This window comes from Protopterus annectens, chromosome 17.part0 (genome assembly GCF_019279795.1).
Source record: "Protopterus annectens isolate FY-2018-M chromosome 17.part0, PAN1.0, whole genome shotgun sequence".
In the NCBI taxonomy this organism is placed as follows: Eukaryota; Metazoa; Chordata; order Ceratodontiformes; family Protopteridae; genus Protopterus; species Protopterus annectens.
The window spans coordinates 425721202-425746683 of NC_056751.1; the positions used below are offsets into that span (position 1 = coordinate 425721202).

A 25482-nucleotide genomic window follows, 5' to 3' on the forward strand; every position below is an offset into this window, starting at 1 on the left:
ATATCCATTACTGCCAGGATTCCCACCAGTCTCTTTGGAACTCATATGTTTGTTCGTATTGACAATAAAATTATCCATGGATCTCTGACTAGCATCTATGCTAGCTTCCCGAAGTATTCTAAGGAAATGCTGATCAGGATCACAGGCCATAGAATAAAATGCAAAACAACCTCGAAGGGCAGGTAAACAGTAAAACAGCAATAGAAAGGTCAGAAAATCCAAAATAAAACTTTTTATCAAAACCAATATTCTCTTAGCACCTTGGCACAACAGCCTTCCTTTACAGAGTAAAACAATTTAAAACACTACTTGTATAACAGCATCAATTAGGACATAATTACGACACCAGTTAACCCCTTAACTAATTAATAACACATTAACTGTGACAATTAAATAAAAACCTTCCAACTACACTCTACATTAAGACCCTTAAGAACTGAAGTATCATATTTAAGTATAAAAAATGTTTATATAATAGTTTCTTTTTAATATTCATGTTCTCAAAAGCCCCACAATAAATCTGATCTAATATTGTTGCTTGAAGGCCCCTTTCTTCTCCATGGTGATCACAAAAATGTGTAGCAACTGGACTCTTGTTTTGCTCCTTTATAGTTTTCTCTATTCGATACTTCCATGATGGTATTCAATTTCTCCCCTTCCTTTCCCTCACTACCCTGTGTTCTTGTAGTAGAACTTTCAGTTATTAATTTAACTGCGCAGTAATATATCCTGTTTACTTCTGTTGTATCGCATGGATCTCTATGGACAGTCCTAATTACTGTGTTCATTTGTTTTATTAAACTTCTGACTTTGAGGTTTTTTTACCCTTTTCTGTCTATTTTTTGTAAGTTTGCTTGTTGACTGAGAGTGCTGAGATAAGTGACAGGCTGGGTAAGTATGGATTTGTGGGTAATTTAATAGTGTGTGTTTGGTATAAGTGATTGTTGGTTAGAATATTGAGGAAGCATGAGTTTGACTCAGAAATGTGTTGTATTATGTGTAATTATTTCTGAGGTATAAGAGGGTTTTGGTTTATTTATCAGTAGGAGCTATGCAAGAGAGTAGCCAAGGTTGCAGCAGATTTAAGATAGAGTTTGGAGGGTAGTGTGGTAATAGGAGTTGCTATTGGGCTTTGAGGTGGATGTGTTAGGAAGTATTGATTGATGGTGACAAGGTTAGGGCTGGAGTAGCCTAGGTTAAATGTGCAGTAAAAAGGGATCGGAGTGAGCCAGAACATAGCAAGGGAAACTAAGCTGGACCCACTTGGCGAGTCAGCAGTGCCAAAGGCTCTAGTGCAGAAAATATTTGAGAACTTCTACCAGACTAAGGTTTAAATAAGTGTAAAGTCCTGGAAGTTGAAGTTGTATGAAGGTATTCGGGACCTGGAGCCTTGTCCTAGCATAGTACAGTCATTGTAAATCTTACTTTCCTATACTCTTATTTCTGCCTGATGCAGAAATTAACTAAGTTGAAAAATTATTGGTCTAGACATGCATAGCATCTTGACCACAGAAACAGCTGGTTCTATACAGAGAAAAGCCCTTTGACATGGGAGTTGCTTGTCAAGACAGTAGCTGGTCTTTGGAGACTGGTTTTGTAAGGGAGTAGAGTGTAGATGCTGTCAAGCTGAAAAGGATAACAGATCATCATATTCATAAATGCCCTTTTTCCTCATTTTCTACATGGGGTCAGGGTGTCACATCAGCTGTTGCTGTCTCGCTTCAATACCACTCTCTGACCTCCTTCAGCAATCATGCCTGACTGTTGCAGGTCTTCTCTCACATAGTACATCCATCTCTTTGGTGGTCACCCTTGTTTCCTCTTGCTTTCTTCCTGTCTGTCCCAAATCATCGTCATCAGATTGTCTGCTGGTTTCCTAAACATGTGCCCACACCATGGTAATTATTTTACCTTGACCTTCTCTGCAATTGTAGCTACTTGAGCTTCTGCTCTAATGTCCTCATTATTTCTTCTGCCCCACTGTATACATCTTACCACCCATCTTGGGCAGTTAATCTACATCACTTATAGCTTCCTCAACTGCTCTGCCTCTACTGCTCAAGTTTATGTATCATACACTAGTACTGGTTACATCACTGTTTTGTGCACCTTACTTTTTAATGACTTTGGCATTCTTGTGTCATACACTGTTCCTGACACTGGACCAGTTGTCTGCAGCCTTTCTAATTCTAGCTTTAACCTCCCCATTCAGACTTCCCTTCTTGTCAACCACCTCTCCCAGGTACTTGAAGCTGTTAACTTGTTCCACTATTTTCCCTTCTGTCTCATTTCCCAGCTTCTGATTATCCCCCATTTGTTGCCATTGCAACTCTCGTATCTGTATTCTGTTTCTTCCTGTGTGCCTTCAGGTTTGCATTCCATTCCCCTCTCCTTTGATTAAGTTCTTGTTCAGAATCTTCCAGTAATGCCATGTCATTTGCATATAGCAGCTTTGCTAATCTCTCCCCTCTGACCAGTTTGCTAATGTAGTCCATCTCCAGTATGAGCAACAGTAGACTAAGAAGTGAACCATGATGCACACTCACTCCTACTGAGAACTCCTGTTTTAGTCTGAACACTGTTTGTACTGGTGTCATTGGGTCCTTCTACATAGCCTGCACTAATTCAAATTTCTGGAGCTTCTAACCATCACAGGACTGCCCAAGTCAACTTTCATGGGACCTTGTATGCTCTCTCCAAGTCTAGGAATGCCCAGGTGGACTCTCTCCTCATCTCTAGCTTCTTTACAGCTGTCTGTCTCACTATAAGCATTAGGTTGGTTGTGCTGCATCCTGATATAATTACGAACTGCTTTCCTCCCATCTTTCTTTCTGCTATCAGTCACCCTCTCTAGAACTTTCATGTAGTATGACAGACGTTTGATATCTCTGTACTGACCAGAGTTGTGAATGTCCCTTTTATTCTTGTACACTGGCACTAATATGCCTATTCTCCAGTCATGTGTGATATGCTTTTCTCTCCATACTGCTATGAGTACTCTCAGGAGTCATTTCTCACACAAGTCATTCAGAATCATGATCTCATCTTGTGACCTCATCTTGTGACCTCTATGAGCTTGCTGCTTTCCCTGACTTCATTTTTCTTAGTACTGTTCATACTTGTAGGGTGGGCTCCTCCTTTTTAATTTTAGGTTATTTCTGGCACAATACAACTTCTATGGAGTCGTCTTCATTCAAAAGAAGTGCTCTGTGGACTGGTGAGCAGGTCGTTGCCATTATCCCTTATGAAGAGGACCTGACTATTTTCTTCATCTTTCTGTCTTTGCCTTGCAATCTGATAATTTCTTTGTAACATCTACTGAGTCACTCTTCAGAAGCTGGTAGACTGCCTATGTTGGCTTGATTTTCTCTATTGCAGCTGCTGTTTTATGTTCTTTATTAGCTAATCAGTATTTCTTCTTATTCTGGTCCTTTTCTGTCTCCCATTTTTTCCTGCTCTCATCCTCCTTTTGATGACTTCCTGGACCTCTGCATTTCACCACCAGCTTTCCTCTCTACCTTATTTCCAAACCTGGCTCGGCCGCATATGCACTATGTAGCATGCTGTTTTGAGGCATTGTCATTCTTCAACTCCACCCCTTTTCTTTTCTTACTGAGGTGATAGAGCATAGAGTATTTCCTTGAACTGTTCTTTCTCTCCAGTGAACTTCCAGGTCATCAGCCTAGTCTCTGTTGGTCTGAGAGCCTTCTCTGGCCACTGCTTGCAGCTGATTGTGGCAACCAGTAGTTTATACTGTGGGCTAACTGTTTCAAGGGGGATGACTTTACAATCACTGATACTACACCAGTGCCTTTTCCTTGCTAGGAGGAAGTTGAGTCGACCTCAAGTTCCATGTTGGTTGTTCTGTATGTGATTTTGTGATGGTCTGTCTTGCTGAACCATATGTTGACCACCATCAAGCTGTTTGCTTGATAGAAGTCCAGAATGACCTCTTTATTCCTGTTGCTCCACCCATGTGGACACAAGCAGTCCTCATATTCTGCTCTGTCTGCCCAAATATGTGCATTCAGGTCTTCACTTATCAACACCAACTCATGTTGTCCTGTTTGATCAAACAAGTCCTGTAACTGCTCCCTGAATGCACTCTTCTGTCTTTCATAACCCTGCTGTGGGGCATAGGTTGAGATCATAAATACCGCTTTACCCATACACTGGAATCTGATTGCCATGAGTCTGACTAATTCTGAACTAACTCTGATGACATCCCAGACGATCTTATGAAGCCTCTCCCTCACCACAATTTCCAATCCATTCCAAGTCTGTCCACCGCCTATGTAGTACATTCTCTAGATCCCAATGTACTGCCCTTCCATTTTGTCTCCTGGATATAGATTCTAGCCTTTTCCTTACCATCATGTTATCCACTTGCATGTTCCACCCTGTCAGTGAACTTATAATCCTTGGTTCATGGTTGGTAGGTTGGTTGATCCCCCCCCCCCCTCCAGGATTCACTCGGCAGAGTTTTCCCAGGTAACCTATGCTGAGCATCTGGATACCGGCTGACTGATAGCTTTTGACCCAGGGCTGCTGAGCTTTATGGCAGACATAAACTGGCCAATAGAGGCACATAGATCCCCTCCCACCATTGGCATGGGTCCTTGGCATAGATCTGAGTAGGCCTGTCCTCAGCCCTCTTATCACCATAGTCAAACAGTAGAGGAATTGTGTATTTGTCATGAAGTGATGCTATGAGTTAGAAAGAAATATCTACAGAATATATAGGTATGGATTAAGAAAGCTAGGGTAATTAGAATTGGATGCTGGATCAGGTCTCTGTACAGCCTTCAGCAGGCATTCTGTATAACTGCCAGGAGGATGTAAGCAGCAGACCTGAGTATATAGAAGGACTAAAATCTCACCAGAGGAAAAAATCATCTGGTCAGCTAGAAATTAGGATGTCTACAGCAACATTAAAATACATGTAGAGAATAAGAATAAGAATCATGATATCAGGCGTATAAGTATTATAGTTTTTAAGCAGATGAATGTACATATTTCTGTTGGTCAAGTTCTTTCTGTTCCTGTTCTTTGTATTATTAAATCTGCTTAAGCGATCTTTGACCATTGCTCCAGTTCGTCAGCATCCCCTTTTATGTTTTTGGTTTCACATTACACCTGTCACTGGGAGGAGTGTTTTTCAGGTTTCCCCTGACTTCTGAACTCCTGTCACTTGTGGCAAATGGGTCATGGATGTGATCTAAAGAGGTAATGACCTGGAGCTGTTCTATGCCATACTGTGCTCCACTTTTTTCTTTGAATCAGTCTTTTCTTGTGGAATTCAAAGTTCACTTGCAGTCAAGAAAATTGTGCATCAAATACATGAAGCGGAGTAGGAGAAAAGGATTTTACTGCTGCTTTTTTTTCTAGTCCTTTGGAAGTTTGTAGACTGTGTTTTATTTGTCTGATGGAGTTCTTAAACTTTATGTAATTTATATGTGAAATCTCTCATCACTGCCAGACATATAATTAGGTAGTGCAAGTGCACATTGTGGATACGTGTAAATGATGAGACCACACAGAATTTATTTTTTTTGCTTCATACAAGGAAAACTTCACTATCTATAGAGCATTTTGTCCTTTTCTTGTCCCTTGAGCTTGTATTTGTTCCCAAAGTGTTTACCATCAGTTATTGAAATCACTTGCTTTTTGGAAGTCAAGTGGACAAATGAGATATAGTTCATCATAATCTCACAAAGCAAGGCAAGTGTTTAAAACTGTTTTAATATTCTTTTTCTCTGCGTATGGTGTCTGCTTTATTATTCAATGTTTTTAGTTTAGTATGTGATACTGGCTTGCTTGGCTTATCTCTGCTCATACTTTGAGAGAACAGCAATGAACATTATTTGTTTTACCCAGTGAAAATATTTTTTAATAGCAGTTTAATTCCCATTTGTTAAGTGGAGTGATCCGAATAGACTTATGGTCTCTCATCAGCAGAGGCCTGGGGAGAAAAGCTCCATGGGCAGAAAAGTTGTGCAGACATTAGAACTCAAATTCAGTAAATACAAGAGCTGATGCTGTCATTTTAATTAATTCCTCAGCTGATGGATTTCTGATCTGACCTTTGGTCTGGCTCGGCTGTGTTTACCAGATTCACAGATCCAACGGGTTGAGCTTCTCCCTTTATACATAATACCATGTTGCCCTAGCATACTGCAGATGTCATTTGCTGCATAGTATTTAGATGCGGATCTTCTGCACTCTAGCTTTAGGGTGCAAGATAGGTCTTTTTCATGAGTTTTCAGCATTTTCTTCCTCCGATCTTTATCACCCTTCCTCCCTTAACCTTTTCTTACAGATGTCCTTCAAGGATGCATCTGCAGTCATCACATATGGGTTGTCCTGCCTCAGGCAGCCCTTCGGTCGGCCGGATTCCAAAGTCTGGGTCCGGCGTCGGCTGATGTCGCCCATTCCCTGATGTCAGAGCACCTGGGGTATAAAAGCGTCAGCCGACGCCATCTTCCTCAGTCTTTCTTGCCGCGTGGTGCCCGAAGCAGAAGCAGTTTGCAAGTGCCGGTCGGCCAGCTCCTGTAATTCAGCTAACCGAAGACTTCAAAAGCTAAGTACCCCGTTGGGGACTCTTTCTTGCCTCAGCCGATGTCAGATAAAGTTAATAATTGTTTAACTTGTGGGAAACAAATACCTCATAAGGATTTCCACTCTTACTGCCTCCCCTGCTTAGGCCCAGACCACGACGTCTCGGCCTGTTCAGCCTGTGCTTCCTTCAACCGACGCACTCTTAGACGTCGGTCGGAGTTCGCAGAGGAGTTTTTTGGGGCTAGTTTCTCTTATAAAATGCCGTCGGAGACCCCGACTTCACATTTAACTAAGAAACGGAAAGACAAGGACCGACACACGCGGCCCGCGGTTTCGGCTGAAACCGCGGCTAGGCCTACCGCAAGTGTCTCGGTCTCGGCTGATACAGAGTCCTTGGAACTTCCGAACCCTGAAACAGTACAACCGACAGCCTCGGCCCCGGAGGCTCCCGCCGAGTCGGTTTTGGAATTGCCTTCAGAGACTGGTGTTTTGGAAGCTTCCGATACCATACCACTAGACAAAGCTACACCAGCACGTGGTGCAGCCAGGCCTCCTGCATCCATGTCCATTAAGGCCTTCACCAGGGCAAAAGCTGCTAAGCACACTAAAGCCATGACTCCCAGGGTTATTCCTCAGGGACCCTCTTCTAGTTCCCAGATACTAACCTTGGCAGAGGACCTTATCTCTTTAATCAGGGGCTCTCAGCCCCATCCGGACAGGGGCTCCCAACCTCCTCTAGACAAAAGACCCAGGGTAGATCCCCCTGATCCCCTCTCCTCAGAGGAGGCCTCGGATGGCTCGGATCACTCAGACTACCAGGAGGAGGCTTTTTCGGCCTACGAGGATTCGGATGCAGAGGAATCTATCCCCTCAGCCTCCCCTCCTGAAGAGCTTTCCTTTGGGGAGACCCTTCACTCTATGAGAGAGCATTTCAAATGGCAGGGCCAGGAATATTCTGATTCCAGAAAAAGACTAAGAACTTTTCTTCATTTACCTCAGCATAGACCTTTGGCTATCCCTCCTGTTTTAAATGTCATTGATGATGTGTACTCTGACTCTAGTATGACACCTGACACTCTGCCTCCGGCTCCTGTTAAGCCCGATAGGTATTACAGGGTCCCGGACTCACATAATTTTCTTTACAAGGCCCACTCTGCTGATCCTCAAACTATTTCCCAGGGCCCTAAAGGGGTTGCAGCTGTTACTACTAAGAACCCACTCCCCTCTGCAAAGGAGTCCAGAGCTTTAGAAAGATGGGGTAAAAAAGTGTATACTTCTGCCACTCTTTCCATGAGGGCATTAAATTGTCAATTTCATATGATACAGTACCAAGAGTATTTGTTAGAAGAAATGCATAAGAAACTGTCTTCTACTGAACCCCTTGATCGCAAATCCCTTCTGGATCTGGTGCATAATTCCCAGCAGGTTAGCAACCATTTCTTGCAGTGTGGTTATGATGCATTGGAAGCTTCATGTAGGTCAGCAATGACAGGTGTAGTCATACGTAGGCATGCTTGGCTGAAGGAACAATCTCTGCCAGACCATGTTAAAGCTAAGCTTCTGGATGCTCCACTGGAAAAGCAAAAGTTATTTGGTTCCACTGCTCAAGAGGTCCTAAAGAAATTTGAGGAAAAGGCAAAATCTGTACAAACAGTTAAAGATTTTCTTCAAGTGCAACCACCAAGATTCAGCAGAAATTGGCCTTCCAAGAATTGGTCCTTTCCGGACACAGAAAGATTTCAGAGAGGAAGGAACAGGCGTGCCAGAGGTAGAGGGCAAGCTAGGGGCTCCTACAGAGGCCGTCAATGGCAACCTCCAAACCAAACAGGTAGTGCAGGACCTTCAACTGCTGCACAAGGACAAACTCAATGACTTTACTTTGACTCCGCCAACCAGGGCTCAATTAGAAGCACCTTTGGGCGGAAAGCTTTCTTTATTCTCAAAAAATTGGCACGGCATTACAAAAGACAAATGGACACTGCAAATAATAGACAACGGATACAGGTTCCATTTCCACACATTACCAAAAAGAAAAGGCATGCTCGGTCTACCACCAAATCAAAGGGCAGAGGCTTTGAAACAAATCTCAAGCTTACTACAAATGAAAGCTATAGAAAAAGTTCCTCTTTCAGGACAAGGCCAAGGATTTTACTCCAGACTATTCCTTGTTCCAAGAAAAGAAAATCAATGGAGACCAATTCTCGACTTGTCCGCACTGAATACTTATCTCATTGTGCCAAAATTCAAAATGCTGACTCTACAGCAACTCCTTCCCATGCTGGGCAAGGGGTCTTGGCTGGTGACTCTAGACCTCAAGGAGGCATACCTGCATGTCCCTATCAGACAAAGTTGCAGAAGACACCTCAGATTTCTTGCAGAGTCAGAGCATTATCAATTCTCAGCATTGCCCTTTGGCTTATCTACTGTGCCCAGAGTATTCATGAAATGCCTGGCATCAGTAATAGCACACTGCAGACTTCAGGGGATTCAAATATACCCATATCTGGACGACTGCCTTATACAAGTGGACAGCCAACAAACTTTGGTAAAGGACTTAAATTATGCCATCAGTCTTCTGCAGGCCTTGGGATATACAGTCAACATGCACAAATTAAGACTTGTTCCATCCCAAAGAATAACCTTTTTGGGTGCGGATCTAGATACAACCACCCAAATGGCTTATCTCACAGAAGAAAAACAAAGACAACTACTGGATTACTTCAATAATCTGACAAGACAAACCCAGCTGACTGCAAGGAAAATCCTGCAGGCCCTGGGTTACATGGCATCCTGTATTCTTTTGATCCCACAAGCAAGGCTACATATGAGGAAGCTACAGTGGTACCTAAGGAGTTTATGGTCTCAGCACAGTCACAGTTTAGAAGCTTTAATCCCACTCATTCCATGTCTTCAAAAGGAATTTCTGTGGTGGGCTCAGGCCAGCCAGTCCAACAGGGGGTTGCCCTTCACAAAGCCAAAAACCTCCCAAACTATTACAACAGATGCTTCAGACCTAGGCTGGGGAGCACACATGGAGGGCAGAGGTATTCAAGGACAGTGGTCACAGAAGGAGCTACGCATGCATATAAATCAAAAAGAAATGCTAGCAGTGATACATGCAATCGAGACCTTCAAACTCTTTCTACATCAAGGCCACCTACTAATAAGGACAGACAACACCACAGTTATGTGGTACATAAACAAGCAAGGAGGTACCCATTCCTACCCTCTTTGCAGACTGGCAATGAATCTATGGGATCTTTCCTTAAAACTCAATATACAGCTGCAAGCTCAGTTTGTGCCAGGGAAAGACAATACACTGGCGGACAGCTTAAGCAGAAATATCATCGATGCGCACGAATGGATGCTGCACCCAGGCATTTTCTTACAGATAACACAATCTTGGGGGAGGCCGGACATAGATCTATTTGCATCCCCCCACAATCATCAACTGAAGAAATTCTGCTCAAGGACATACCACCCACAAGCGTTGAAAGTGGACGCTCTCTTTCAGCTGGAGAAATCTAACAGTGTATGCATTTCCACCAATTCCATTAATGACCAAGGTGTTACTGAAGATCAGGACAGAGCAGCCAAAAGTAATTCTGATAGCTCCGGACTGGCCAAGACAGCACTGGTACCCACTGCTAAGGAGCATGTCACGTACGAAACCATGGCCTCTTCCTCTATGGCCACTTCTTCTGACACAGCACAGATGCAAAACTCTACATTCCAACCTGAGAACCTTGCAACTGACAGCCTGGAGAATACCTTGACTCCTCCTCAGGATAAGCTATCCCAGAGAGTGAAGGACATTATTATGGAAGCTTGCCGCCCTTCCACAAGAAAGGCATATTCAGCAAAATGGAAGAGATTTCTCATTTGGAGCACCACAAAGGGCCTGGATACGACAGTGATGAACATGGCACATATCCTGGAATATTTGGCAGAAATGTTCCACAATGGTCTGTCTTACTCTTCTATTAAAATTCATGCTTCAGCAATTTCAGCAGAGTACAATACTGATCCACCTGTCTTCTCTCATCCTCTCCTAAGACAGATTCTAAGAGGAATCAAAAACATCAAACCTCCTCGGAAACCACCTCTACCTGCTTGGGACCTTAACTTCGTGTTGGAAAAGCTAACGCTGCCTCCCTTTGAACCAGCAGCATCTGCAGATCTACAGTACCTTTCATGGAAGACTGCCTTCCTTCTGGCCATAACCTCAGCAAGAAGAGTTTCGGAGTTGCAGGCCCTGATGGCAGTACAGCCATTTATTATTTTTCATCAGGACAGAGTTTCACTGAGAACTAATCCTACATTTATACCAAGCCATTCACTTGCCTACCTTCTTCCCAAATCCACAAAACAAAGGGGAGAAGCTTCTGCACACCCTGAACATTCACAGACAGTTGCGTTACTACTTGAACAGAACTAAAGGTTTCAGAAAAGCTGACCAGCTGTTGGTAGCATATGCTCCTGGTACTCAAGGAAAAGCAATTTCCAAACAGACAATTTCAAAATGGATAGGAAATTGCATCCACTTTTGTTACTCCTTTCATGGAAAGACTGTACCAACTAACATTAGACCTCATTCCACGAGAGCCACAGCCTTCTTAAGAGGAGTGTCTACCAAGGACATTTTAGAAGCTGCCACACGGAGCTCCATGCATACATTTGCCAAGCATTACAATTTACCTTTATATTCCAGATCCAGAGCAGGCTTTGCTATGGCTGTCCTGCAGGGTATCTTAGCTAACCATCCTTTTCTTAGTTCCTCCACCCCCAGATTGGCTATGGTATTCTACCCATATGCGATGACTGCAGATGCATCCTTGAAGGACATAGTACAGTTTTGTACCTACCATAAATGTAGATGTCCGATAGGTATGCATCTGCAGTCAGGTTTACCCTCCCTCCTTCCCCTCTGTGGTATTCTTGGGTACTTACCCCCCTAATAGCTAGCTGGGGGAATCTATTGTGGTGTATTTGTTTTTATATATATATATTGTTGTGCATATTTGGATTTTTATTGCATTTCTCCAAATTTAGCCTTCCTTAGAGGGCACCTGGCATCTGGGGCAAGAAAAACTGAGGAAGATGGCGTCGGCTAACGCTTTTATACCCCAGGCGCTCTGACGTCGGGGAATGGGCGACATCAGCCGACGCCGGACCCAGACTTTGGAATCCAGCCGACTGAAGGGCTGCCTGAGGCAGGACAACCCATATGTGATGACTGCAGATGCATACCTATCGGACATCTACATTTATGGTAGGTACAAAACTCTACTTTTTCAGGTTTCTTTCTTTTAGCCGGACCATTTTATTTCAGATCTTTCTACTTGGTTAGGAGAAACTTTTAAGGACCATTGTTGGTACTTCCTTTTTTTCTATTTGCTTTTCCTACCTCATATAGGGTAATTCTCTTAGTACCATTGTTGGCACCTTCACTTCTATCTCTTCCCATTTATATATTAAGAAAAAATTATTTTTCTTGACTCTCTTCCTTTTTGTTAAAATGTTCAACAAGTCTACGGGCTTCCAAAAGTGCACTCCTGTGGGCATAAACTACCCAGTTTGGATACCCACAGGAAGTGCGTTTATTGCCTGGGCACTGCCTATTTATATACTCAGTCGTATTTGTGTAGGGTTTAATTCTAGGGCATTAGTGACAGAAGAAATAAATTAATTTTAAGGGGTATTTTGCCTTCTTCCTCGTGGTCTGCTGGGGCTCAAACCCCCAGTAAAAAGTTTGATAGAAAGAAGACCGACTGTGCTCCTAAAGAGAAATACTGCAGGAGCAATCCCCTGATCTCTGACAACTAGGTCTCAGGTCAAAATTTCAAAACAGTTATATCCGACTTCCTCTGATCCTAGCTCTTTAAATGCTAAGTCACCTTGGACCTAGTCTCCATGCTTTACTTGGGAGCCAATGTCTCTCTGGTTCTATTCCCATTTTCCTGCAGGAAATGCTGAGGAGACTCTCCAGATCACCTTCAACCAGATCCTCCCTTAGGTCCTCCAGGAGCCTATCCAAAACAGAGGCGGATAGAATGATGAGGAAGTTCCCATCAGACCCATGAGCCTGCCCCTCCACCCAGCCTCAAGTTAATCTCCTTCTCTGATCCAACCTGCAGATTCGGGACATTATGCCAGAGATCCTAGAGAATGCCCTTGTCGGATGTGAAGACAGGTCGTTCTACCACTCCAACCATGTTCCATAGTCACTTGGTTCTGAATCTTTCAGAGCAGGATGACTGTCGGAGCCAAAGCATTGGTACTGGCTCCTGGGATTTAGGGTAGACTCTGGAGTTGTCCTTGCTGCTTGGAGCCCTAGGGCTGGACAGCTCGGGTCTGACTTCTCCTCAAGACTGTGGGGATTCAGGGTGCAACAACACAGGTTGATTCAGCTCTGGTGTGGCTGGATGCTATTTCTCCTGGACCTTCAGCCTTTGAGGTAGTGGAGAGGGCCTTCTGTTTACTGAGAGAGGACATTCTTAACCCCCCCCCACTTTGGATCCCATTTGTGCTCCTTCATTAAATTTGTGCCTGGGTCTCTCAGGTCTATATAACCGGGACAGCCACCTTGATCAAGACTTCAGTCAGTCCTTCCTCAGGACTCCCCTGTCTCTTCCAGTACCTCACCAGACCATCCTACAGATGAGGTCCCTCAGAAGAGAAGGTGTAAAAGGAGAGTTATAGATTCCCCTGGAGTTTCTCACCAAGGGCACCAGCTTTGATGAAGGGGAGGGGTCCTTTATCTTCACCTGATGTCTGCTTTGGAGAGTTTCTGGAACTTCTCAAACAAAAAGGTGGATGGTCTTTCAAACTCCCTTCCCAGGAGGAGTCCGTGTTTCTGGAGGCTTTCAGGTCTGGCCCAACTACATCTTGTGTGTTCCAACCATCTGAGTTGATAGCTCTAGTCTCACATCATGCATGGAAGGAGATGGATTCCCCATGGAGTCCATCCTTGGGCATCCAGATAAGATGTTCTTCGTGTTTCACTGTTGCAGTCATTACATTTGGGTAATCTGCTGGCAGGTTGCTCTCATTCGGCCTGATTAACAAAGTCTTGGGTCCTGCGTCGGATGCTGTTACTTCCTCCGTGACGTCAGGTTGTCAGGGGTATAGAACATGCAGCTGACGCCATTACATTAGTCTTTCTTGCCACGCAGTGCGCAAAGCAGAAGCAATTCGCAAGTGCCAGTCGGCCGACTCCTGAAATTTTCGTTTTCGAGTTTCAGACACGAAGTCTTGAACTAAAAAGCTAATTACCCGCTTGGGGAAACATTTTCTTGCTCCTTACCAATGTCAGTAAAAGTTAATAATTGCATTACTTGTGGGAAGCAAATACCTCATAAGAATTTCCATTTGTACTGTATTCCTTGCCTGGGCCCTGACCAACAGCGTACCTTGCTGTCGGTTCTGTGCTTTATTTAATCAATGCACTATTAAACATCGGTACATTTTTGCTTCTAAATATTTTGGCTCACGTTTTAACTATCCAGAAATGCCGTCTGTTAGCAATCCGACTACCTGAATACCTAAAAAAACGCAAAGAAAAAGACAGAGACAGGCCGTTAAGGTCCAAAACTGCCGACGACGCTTCTCTTAAGCCAGTCGCCAGTTCGCCGGTACTCAGTGAGGCACTTTCGCAGCCCCTGATGCCCGCTAATTCTGATTCGCAGGCCTCTACTGAGACCCCATTCGGAGTCCAGTATGCCGTGAGATGCTTCAATTATGGAACCCGCGGATGTCTCTACCTTGGATGGGTCCAGAGCCGCTGTGCAGGCACCGGCTTCTGAGGGTGTTTTCAGGCCTACAGATTTGTACATTAGACTGACTCCATCTTCAAAACTAAGGCCAAAAACTCGACCTATGTCTAAAAAACCAATGCCTAGGCCACATGTGCAAGCCCCTATGCCTAAGAAACAAATGAACAAAATGGCTGAAGATTTAATTATTCTAATCAGTGGTAGTCAACCCCCCCCCCCTCCTTCTAAGAGGTCTAGGCAAGATATTGACTATGAATCTTCTGAACAAGATTCTATTTCTTCTGATTCTTCTAATGAACAGGAATTGTCTATACCTACTTATGAGGACTGTGATGCAGAAGATTCCATTCTTTCTGCTTCGCCCCCTGAGGATTTTTCTTTTGGGGAAACTTTGCATACCTTAAGGGAACATTTCCACTGGGAAAGTCAGGATTTTTCTGAATCTAAAAAGAGACTTGGGGATTTTCTTCTTCCTCCTCAGCATAGGCCTTTGGATATACCTCCTGTTGTAGACATTGTTGATGATGTTTTTTCAGAATCTAGTATAGCTCCTGATTCTCTGCCTCCGGCTCCTTGTAAGCCAGACAGATACTACAGAGTTCCTGACTCCCACAAATTCCTTTTCAAAAATCCTGTTGCGGATCCTGAAACCATTTCTCAGGGTCCCAAGGGCATTAAAGCTTCTACTGCTAAAAATCCTACCCCTTCTGATAGAAATTCCAGAGCGCTGGATAGATGGGGTAAGAAGGTTTCCATTTCTGCAGCCTTGGCAATCAGGGCTTTAAACTGTCAATTTCATATGCTTAAATATCAACAGCATATTATGGGACTGCTTAAACAGAAAATGAAGTTCATTTCTGACTGTGTGGAAAATAAAGATTTACAGTATCTATGGGATTCAGCTGAGCAAGTTGGAAAACATACTTTGCAATGTGGTTTTGATTCTTTGGAGGCCTCTTGCAGAGCTGCTGTAACTGGGTCTGTGCTAAGAAGGCATGCTTTGCTCAAAGAGCAAACACTGCCTGATCATGTTAAAGCAAAATTGTTGGATGCTTCTTTACAACAGGACCGTCTCTTTGGTAATAAGGCTGAAGAAGTTCTAAAAAAGATGGAAGATAAAGCTAAATCTATGCAAACTGTGAAAGATTTCTTAAAGTGCAACCTCCAAGATTTAGTAGACACTGGCCTACTAAGAACTGGTCCTTTCCAATTCCTTCGAGAGCCACTCAAGTCAAACCCAGACATTCCAAAGGCACCAGGTTTCAGTCCCAAGGAACTTTCAGAACAAAACAATGGGGTGCCTCCTCTTCCAAATCTGGAAACAAGACACCTTCCTATGGTAAGCAGTCTCAGTGACTTCACTTTACACTTACCAAGCTCTTACCTTTTAGCCACCCCTTTGGGGGGAAAACTGGCTCTTCATGCATGAAATTGGCAACTTATAACCCAGAACAAATTGGTTTTAAATATAGTATACCAGAGATGCAGATTTCATTTCCACACATTGCCATTTCCAAACAGATGGCCAGACCTGCCCCCAAGTCAGTGGGCAGAGGCCCAGAAACAAGTACTTTCCCTCATGAGCATGGGGGCTATTCAACCAGTACCAGAAGAGGAAAAGGGACAAGGTTTCTATTCAAGACTTTTCCTGGTATCCAGAAAAGACAAATCACGGCATCCATTCTGGAATTATTTACTCTAAGCACCTTTCTGGACATTCCAAAATTCAAAATGCTTACTCTTCATCAGTTACTTCCTATGCTAGGCAAAGATGCCTGGTTGGCAACTCTAGATTTAAAAGAGGCTTACCTGCATATCCCAGTCAGGGAATCTTGCAGAAGATACCTACGCTTCAAAGCAGGCTACTTGCATTACCAGTTCTCTGCACTGCCCTATGGCTTATCTACTGCGCCCAGGGTCTTTACAAAGTGCCTGGCTCCAGTAATTGCATTTTGCAGGCAAAGAAATATTCAAATATATCCATAACTGGACGATTGTCTAATTCAGGCAGAAAACAGGGACATTCTTCTAAAACATCTGGCATTTGTAAAAAGGGTTCTAACTTGTAAAACGGGTTCTAACTTGTCTAGGGTACACTATAAACGAAAAGAAATCACAACTGGTACAGTCTCAAAAAATTACATTCCTGGGTGCAAGCTTGAATACAACTGCCCAGATGGCTTTCATTACGCCAGAAAAGCAAATTCATTTGGTGACTTAACTTCAAACAGGTGGCCACAAAAACCCTGCTATCTGAAAGACAAATTCTGCAAGCCTTGGGATTCATGGTCTCCTGCATTCTTCTAATTCCATATGCAAGACTGCATATGAGGAAACTTCAGTGGTACTTAAAAAGTTTAGAGTAAACATTGTCACAGCCTGGAAACAATGATTCCTATCATACCTTGCCTGCAACTAGAGTTCCTATGGTGGGCAGAGGCCTGCCACCAAAACAAGAGACTGTCATTCATACCACCCCCTGACACCCAAACCCTAACTACAGACGCATCAGACTATGCTTGGGGGGTCATCTGGCAGGGAAGTGCATTCAGGGCAAATGAAGCCCAAATCAAATGCACCTTCATATCAATCAAAAAGAGATGCTAGCTGTACAGAATGCACTGACAGCCTTCAAGGACTACCTTCATCCAGGACAATAGCTGATAAAGACAGACAACACCACGGTTATGTAGTATATAAACAAGCATGGGGGTACACACTCCTACCCCCTTTGCAGACTAGCCATGGCATTGTGGAACACGGCCTTGACCTATCAAGTACAACTACAAGCTCGATTCCTGCCAGGAAAGCTGAATACTCTGGCAGACGAACTAAGCAGAAATCTCATGGACCCTCAAATGAATGGAAACTGCAACCACGGATTTTCAACATGTTGACACGCAAATGGGGGAGCCCAGACATAGATATTTTTGCTTCACCCCAGAAGTATCAGACAAATTTTGCACAAGAACTCATCACAAAAAAGCCCGGAAAGTGGATGCTCTGTCCTTCAGCTGGAAAAACCTATCAGTCTATGCCTTTCCCCCTCTGCCTCTGCTCTCCAAAGTTCTACTAAAAGTCAAACAGGACAAACCAAGAATGATTTTGATTGCTCCAGACTGGCCTTGCCAGCACTGGTACCCACTCCTGCTCAGTGCGTCACACCTTCCACCATGACACCTGCCTCAGACACCTCATTTACTGTCTCAGCAGAACAATCAAAACTCTAAACACTCCGCTCCAAACTTTGAATCTTGCAGCATGGCTAATCACCTTAATTCACCCTTAGCATCCCTCAGCAAACCTGTGATGGATGTCATTTTGGAGGTGAGAAGACCTAGTATTAGAAAATCTTATGCTGACAAATGGAAAAGATTCTGTGCCTGGAATCAATCTCAAGGGATAAGCACAGCAGTGCCCAGCATTCCTCAGATTTTGCAATGCTTAACTGAGATGCTTCACAAGGGCCTGTCCTTTTCTTCCATAAAAATCCATGCCTCAGCCATTTCAGCTCATTACAACACAGAACCTCCCCTCTTCTCTCATACTCTGCTAAAGCAGTATCTCAGAGGGGCCAAAACCTTAAGACCACCTAGGAGAGCTCCAACCCCTGCCTGGGACCTCAATTTTGTATTGGAGAAACTCTCTCCCTCCTTTTGAGCCAGCTGCTACTGCAGACTTAACATTTCCCTCCTGGAAAACAGCTTTCCTTTTAGCAGTCACTTCAGCTAGAAGGATTTCCTAATTACAGGCTCTTATGACAGTGGAGCCTTTCATCATTTTTCATGCAGACAGGGTATCTCTCAGGATCAATCCATCTTCCATGCCTAAGGTGGTATCCATTGTGGCTCTTAATCAGACCATTCATTTGCCAACTTTCTTTCCCAATCCACAGAACAAGGGGGAGCGGATTCTGCATTCATTGGAGGTACTTAGATTTTACTTAAACAGGACTAAATCTAAAATAAATCTGAACTGCTGGTGGCATTTGCTGCACGGGCAGAGGGAAAGGCTATTTCAAAGCCAACCATTTCCAAATGGATAATCCATTGTATTCGTTTCTGCTATATACACCATGGAAAAACTATCCCCCAGGGGATCAGATCCCATTCCACCAGGGCTGCATCTAATTCAACAGCCTTTCTCAGAGGTGTTCCTACCAGGGACATTCTAGAAGCTGCTACCTGGAGCTCAGTTCATACTTTCACCAAACATTACCATTTACCACTTTTCTCTAAATTCAGAGCTGGCTTTACCACTGCTGTCCAGTAGGGCCTTATAGCTGGTCCTAATGCTGTATAATTCCCTCCACCCAACCATAGCTTTTGGAATCTACCCAAATGTAATGACTGCAACAGTGAAACATGAAGAACATAGTACAGTTGTGTACACTTACCATAAATGTAGATGTTCGAGTGTATTCACTGTTGCAGTCCTAGTTACCCTCCCTCCAGCCCCCTATTTTTTCTCTGGCTATGCCTCTACTTTCTTTCACTATGCTTAAAAGCCCTTTTGGTTGGAGATATAGTTTTTGTGTTTTTAATTTTATTTGCTCCCCATTTGGGGGGCACCTGACATCTGGGGCAAGAAAAACTAATGTAATGGTGTCGGCTGCATGTTTTATACCCCTGACGACCTGACTTCACGAAAGAAGGGACAGCAACCGACGCAGGACTCAAGACTTTGTTAATTAGGCCGACTGAGGGCAACCTGCCAGCAGATTACCCAAATGTAATGACTGCAACAGTGAATACACTCGAATATGTACATTTATGGTAAGTGTACACAACTGTACTTTTTTAGCTCCCTTGAATTAGAGAGCCCACTGGAGCAAAGGAGTTCCTGTAGGTGCCATGGTTGTGGCAGCAGACACTAAAAAAAGAGATTGTGGAGCAGAACTCATTCGTCCATCCCCATAACAGGGAGTCTAGGGCCTTAGAGAGATTTTACAAGCGCATTCGTGCCTGAACGACCTTTGCCCTGCAGTTGCGGAATTACTTGGTGCACTTTATGATAAAGAGTGTTGACCAAGGAGCTATCCAAATCTCTTTCCAGTTCATGTCTGTGTATGAGCAGAAGAAAGCTTCTTCACAACTGGCTACCCTTCAGTCCATTTCCAATGCGCCCATGAGACTGTTATCTCATGCTACCTCAAGGATTTTGGGGTCAGGCATAGCAGTTAGATGTGCCTGTGTGATTTGCAGAGCCCTTCTAGTCTTCATTCATTAGTACTCCCTTTGATGGATCATCCTTATTAGGCCCCAAGGTGAAGGAAATGCTACCCAGAAATGAGCAAGTTAAAAAGACCTCGTCTATCATTGAGATATGTGTTTCTGTACCTCTCCGAGATCCTTCTCGCAGAATCAATGAAGTGGGAAGATGTGGCTTCACAAGTCCCAAGGGCCTTTCAATGACTCATGAGGAGACTGTTCTCCCTAGGGCAGGGGGACTCTAAAGGAAGATGCCACCCTCGTGGCAGAGGTGGCCTGCAGAATCAGGGATACATTCTTGGACATACCCTACAAGCATTCCTGAAAGGTTGCCTGGCTGCTGTACTCTGGAGGCTGTCTGGGGGTTGTCTCTTCACCCAGAGGCCTGTGCATCCATCACAAGAGATACGTGGTTGTGTAAGATTATATCCAGAAGTTACTTCATACCATTTTCCCAAATCTCCTCTATAAAAGTGAAAAAGATTCCTGATGATCCACTCAGAGGAAAGCAGAAACCTAGGAAATAGAAAAGCTTCTAGAAAAAGAGTCATCCAAAAAGTCCTCCCCGACCAGTTAGGATTCAGAATGTACTCTAGATTCTTTTTAGTGCTAAAAAAGACAGGGCATTTCAGCAAACGAAACCAGTATGTGAAATATTCAAAGTTCTTGATTCTCACAATTCAGTCCATTTTGCCCATGCTGCAAAAGGACAATTGAATGTGCTTCATAGCTCTTCAGGGTGCATCCTATCACATCAAAATGAATAGGTACTTCAGAAGATTTATGTGCTTCCATCTGGGAGCCAGTCATTACCAGTTCAGAACACTGCCCTTTGGACTTGCCACAGCCCCCAGGGTGTTCACCAAATGCATGGCAGTGGTAGCAGCTCATCTGAGATGGCTTGGATTCTGGGTGTTTCTGCATTTAGATGACTGGCTCCTGACTTCTCTGGCCAGGCATGTATTTATACAAGCAAGGGAATCCTTGCTCCAGTTATGTCACCATCTGGGCATTATAGTCAACTACAAGTCACAGCTCATGCCTACGCAAAATCTGGAGCTCACAGGTGCTCATCTAAACACGGTCATTCTGATAGTGTCACTTCCTCCGACAAGAGTACAAACCCTCAGGTCATAGGGTATGAAAGTGATCTTTCATTCATCTCCAGCACGACTAGACTTGCAAGCTTAGGGTCCATGGCAGCAGCAATTACTCTGGTTTCATTAGCAAGATTTCATATGCAGAGTTTGCAGTGGACTGTATCAGTACAGTGGTCTTATTCTTCAGAAACCCTTTTATGCATCAGTCGGAAACACACAAGTTTGCAAGAAACACCTTCTTTGGTGGATCTGTTCAGACAAATTTTCTTAGGGCTGCCATTTGTTCTCTACTCTACTAGTAGTCAGAGTGAACATGAATGCCTCTCATCTGGAGTGGGGCATTTCTTGAGAAGGACAGTCCAAAGTATGTGGTGGCCAGAAGAGGCAAATTCGGACATCTGTGTCCTGGAAGTGAGAGCAGTCTTCCTAGCATTGCAGGCCTTTCAAGATGCTCTTTCCTCCAGGATAATTGCAATTCAGATAGTCTGGTACATCAGTTGGGGGGGCAGACATTATCCTGTGTGTCAAGAGACAGTGACATTCTAACAAAGGGCGATCTCTTTGGCTGCTTTCTCATGGAAACGCACATACTGAGGAAAGCCAATGTGTTTGCAGACAAGCAGGTCTGTTCCGATTCCTCATGAGTGGTCTCTCATTGTCAAAGTGCTAGAGAGGATTTTTCAGCAATTGGGACAGCCATGCTGTGATCTTTTCGTTTCTCCCCACAATTTTAAATGCAGCAGGTTCTTTGCTCTGATGCCTCTATTGGGGAGTCACTGAGAGATGCTCTAGTCCATGACTGCCTCTCCGGTCTACTCTATGCTTATCCCCCATTACTTCTAATTCTCAAATTTCTTCAGAAAGCATGCAAGTTGAAGAGCAGAGTTATCCTCCTTGGATACTGGACCCAAATCCAGAACTTCTGTCTCACTTGTCAGGAATGACACATCTGGATATCAACACTCTCAAGCTGACCGCATGGTTTCACCACTTCCAGTAATGGCTAGTCAGTCTAGGCTTTTTCCCCCAGTCTGCCGCATTCTCTTACCTTCTTAAAGGCCTGTGCTAGGACAATTTACAAAAGTAAATGTAAGAGGTTTTCAATCTGGTCCCTTCAGAGAGACCTGGATCCCTTCTCTCCCCCAGTCTCAGAAGTTCTTGATTTTCTGGTCTTCATTTTTGACAGTGGCGTGAGTTACTTAACTATCAATGTTCATTTGGCAGCTATTTCCAATTTTCATTAAGGGAAAATCACTCCTGTTTTGCCTCTTCAAAGTTGTGCAAGGCTTTTCTTAAAGCCACATTTCTATTGAGACCTCCAGTAAAGGATCCTGCTCCCCCGTGGGATTTGAGTAGTCCTACAAGCTCTGACTCCACCTCCATTTGAACCATCAGCAGAGAAGGATCTTAAATTCTTGCCTGGAAAACAATGTTTCTAGTTTCTATCACATCCATTAGTCAAGTATCAGAACTCCAGGCCCTTTCCTCCAGATCTCTCTATTTGATTTTTCATAAGGATGGGTTTCTCTATGCACAAACCCATCCATTTGCTACCTAAAGTGGCTTCTGAATCCAGCATTAATCAGGTCATCAATCTACCTGTATTCTTCCCATAATTTTCAAACAAGGGTGAGTATATGCTACATCTTTTGGAAGTACACCAACAGCTTATATTTTATCTTCACAGTACCAAATAATTCAGGAAAGCTGATCAGTTATTTGCATATTTTTCCAACAAACAAATGGAGAAAGCAGGGTCTAAATTGACTCCAGCTAAATGGTTAACTGGATTGTACATCCTTTATTTACAAATAAAAAGGGATGTCTTTGATTAAGTCCCCCCAAGGCACATTCCACAATGTCCGGTGCCACTTCTGCTTTTGGTCAAAGATGTGTATAGATGACATTTGTGCAGCTGCCACTTAGGCCAATGCTCCTGCTTTTATTTTTCCTTACAAGCTAGATTTGTTGTCTAGGAATAGGGCAGCATTTGGCTTCGCGGTACTCTGGAGTATCCTTTCCATGAGGGCTGGGGACTCTGTCCAATCAGATAAAGAATGAATAAAAATGATAACATCAGATAGAAAAGTTATGCATCACCATAATGATGCATCTGTTTTGTCCATTTTCATTCTTCCTGAACTTCTCGCCCTCCATCCTCTTTCGTTTTCTTTCTGGTGAGACCTTAAGAGTACTCCTTTGGGAACCTGACTGTTCTCTGAGCTCCAGCCTTCTTTTACTATGCCTCTACCCTGCTTTCTATTTCAATTTGGTTTTATGTATATGTTTTTTTGGGGCAGCAAACTGTCTGAGGTGTGCTAGGGCAACAGGGTATTGTAGGTAAAGGGAGGAGTTTGACACTTGGATTCGTGAATCTGGTAAAAGTGGCCGAGCTGAATCTGAGGTCAGATCCGAAACCCACCAGTTGGGGAAGAATGAAAATGGGCAACACAGATTCATAATTATGGTGAGTACATAACTTTTGATTCAGCAAAATATAGTATAAATCATAGCAGAAATTGTGACTTGTCGATAAATTCTGAGATAAAAAGGTTAACTATTTTTCTAGGTAAATGTTCAAATTCAGTGTCATTGCAGTACTCGAACACAAGGTAAAGTAGACCAAATAGGAGTTAAGTGAAAAAGCAATTTGAGTCTGAGGAAGAGGGCAAAGTATGTATGGTGAATTCAGTCTTTGAGAAGCTAGTATGAATCACTGGGGGAAGGTTAACGTGGGAAAATGTTGAAGTAGTGCATATTAGGGAAGTGTTGATTGTACTAAATAGAGCATTTATTGGAAAGAAAGCCTGAATATTGGTTTAGTATTAACTGAATAAGGAGTTAAATGATAAAAGTGAGTTGGGCTTATCTGAGTTACAGTATGACATTGACAGTTCCATTTCTGCTTAAGGTAGTTTTTTCTTTACCTTGAATAAGAACATTTGAGATTGACTCGTGACCATAACTCTGATGGTAGGTCTGTTGAATATGTCATGATGTTTCATATTGCTTACGGTTGGAAGTGATGATCAGAAGACTGGAGAGTGAGGTTGTAAGGGCAGATTGCATTGCTGTTTCTCCCTTGCTATTTGTCTAATATTTCCTTTTTGCAAATTATCATGTTGATTTATCCTGTGAAGTTACATTGGGGTTACTGTGTGGTGCAGTGCCTTGGAATTTTCATGTGTTGGCTCTTTTTTTGATGACAGACCTTTGGTAGAAGGGGGCATGCCCTGTGACACAGTGAGATGATATTTTCACAACAGCTACACAAGGGTACTAATGTGTCATCATCTATGTAGCTAGAGCAAGAATGTTTTTTTTCCTATCAGCTGAATTTTTTCCCATCTAGTGTCCTACTTAATGGTTTCTGGTATCTTATTCCTGTTGTAGAAATACATTTGTCATTTGCGTATCTTCTCTTGAATAACCTTTAAAGAACACAACTGTTTGCAGATAGTCTGTTTTTCTACCCAATAATAATAGAAACTGCACTTTTTCTGTGCGACTTAACTGCTGCTTTGCAGCCCCCATCCTCCCTACTTTGATGCAGAACTGATTGTGAATTCTAGCCTTTGTATTCATATAGCTATCTGATTCCTGAAAAGGCTTACAAATAAATGAGTCGTAATAGTGTTTGCTACATAAGATGTTATTGTGGATGGTATCAACAAAGCAGATGTTTCCACTTTTGCTTTGGTTATAGCTCATGGTGCAGCATTTCTAGATTAAAGAGGACTTGGAATGTTTTTTTTTCAGTAATTTTGTTTTTGTAAGCGTTTTCTGTTCATGTTATGTTTATAAAGTCATTGAGTACATATAGTTATGTTATTTTTAGCTCTTCATTAAATCCATTTCCTGCTGAATTTGTTTCCAGGCATCTTCCCAGAGCCTGAAAAAGACCCTGTGATTCAGATAGCCAACATGGTGCTTCGACAGGGTGAAAAAGATCCTTTTGTGCGCAATGTCTTTACTCTGAAGTCTTGTGCTAGCATTGTTGGTTCCCAGGTGCTATGCTTCGATAATGAGGCAAAACTGCTAAAGGTAAGTGACGAGCAACTGAACAGATTTAAGGTAGACTTTGCTGTTTATTTCTGTTACTGTGGGTAATGATTGAAGTTGTAGCATGAGCACAGGATTGGCTAATAAAGGCTTTTGTGTGCTAAATGGTATCTTCAGACTTCAGCTTGTACCTACAAGAGCTGATGAGAGAACAATTGGAGCTTAGTCTAAGACCATCATTCTGCCTAGAGGTTAAAGGGCAGAAAGTATGGTGGCAAATTTCCCCTGCCATGAAAAACTTGATGTTCCACTGCTTCAAAAATCTTGGTACAGAACTCTCTGCCTGGATATCTTTGAAACTTTGTGATGAGATATTGAGTCTGGTGATCTTAATTCAAATGTTTAGCAGTGATAGCTCATGACAAAGCAGAGTTCTACAAATCTTAAAGCCTCCAGGATAACCATGTAGTTCTAGAAACATTGCAGTTATATTGTGCCAAGTTTGGCACCATGGCTTGGGGTATTAGCGAAGTTCACATAATCAGCCCTGTGTAGGAACCTGTACACACTGCAACCACATAGTCTCGACTCTGCTAGCAAAAAAAAAAAAACTTTGGAACATGGTGTTGATCCTTTGAAAGGTGCATAGCGGCTGTATTTCATTTTTATTGAAACAGTCAAATTTACCTCATTTACTGACTTGTGTAAATGTCTACAAAAATTAGTCTCCTACACAATACTGTACTGTGGTTCAAGTATATAAGCAGCTTCAAGTCATCCAAGAAGTATGCAGTGCCTTTTTGTTTTGGTGTTCAGCTCAGAAGAGTACCTTTGAGT

The 25482-nt window shown here is 43.1% G+C and overlaps 1 protein-coding gene across 1 annotated transcript in view; it reads left to right on the forward strand.

The window, feature by feature from the left end:
• The window catches only part of POLD1 (DNA polymerase delta 1, catalytic subunit), a gene marked incomplete in the record, with an annotated part of 1583142 nt that overhangs the window by 383790 nt on the left and 1173870 nt on the right, over window positions 1-25482 (forward strand). The window contains 1 exon segment of the mRNA XM_044059378.1: window positions 24521-24687. Within this exon segment, the coding sequence (XP_043915313.1) occupies window positions 24521-24687 (167 nt within the window).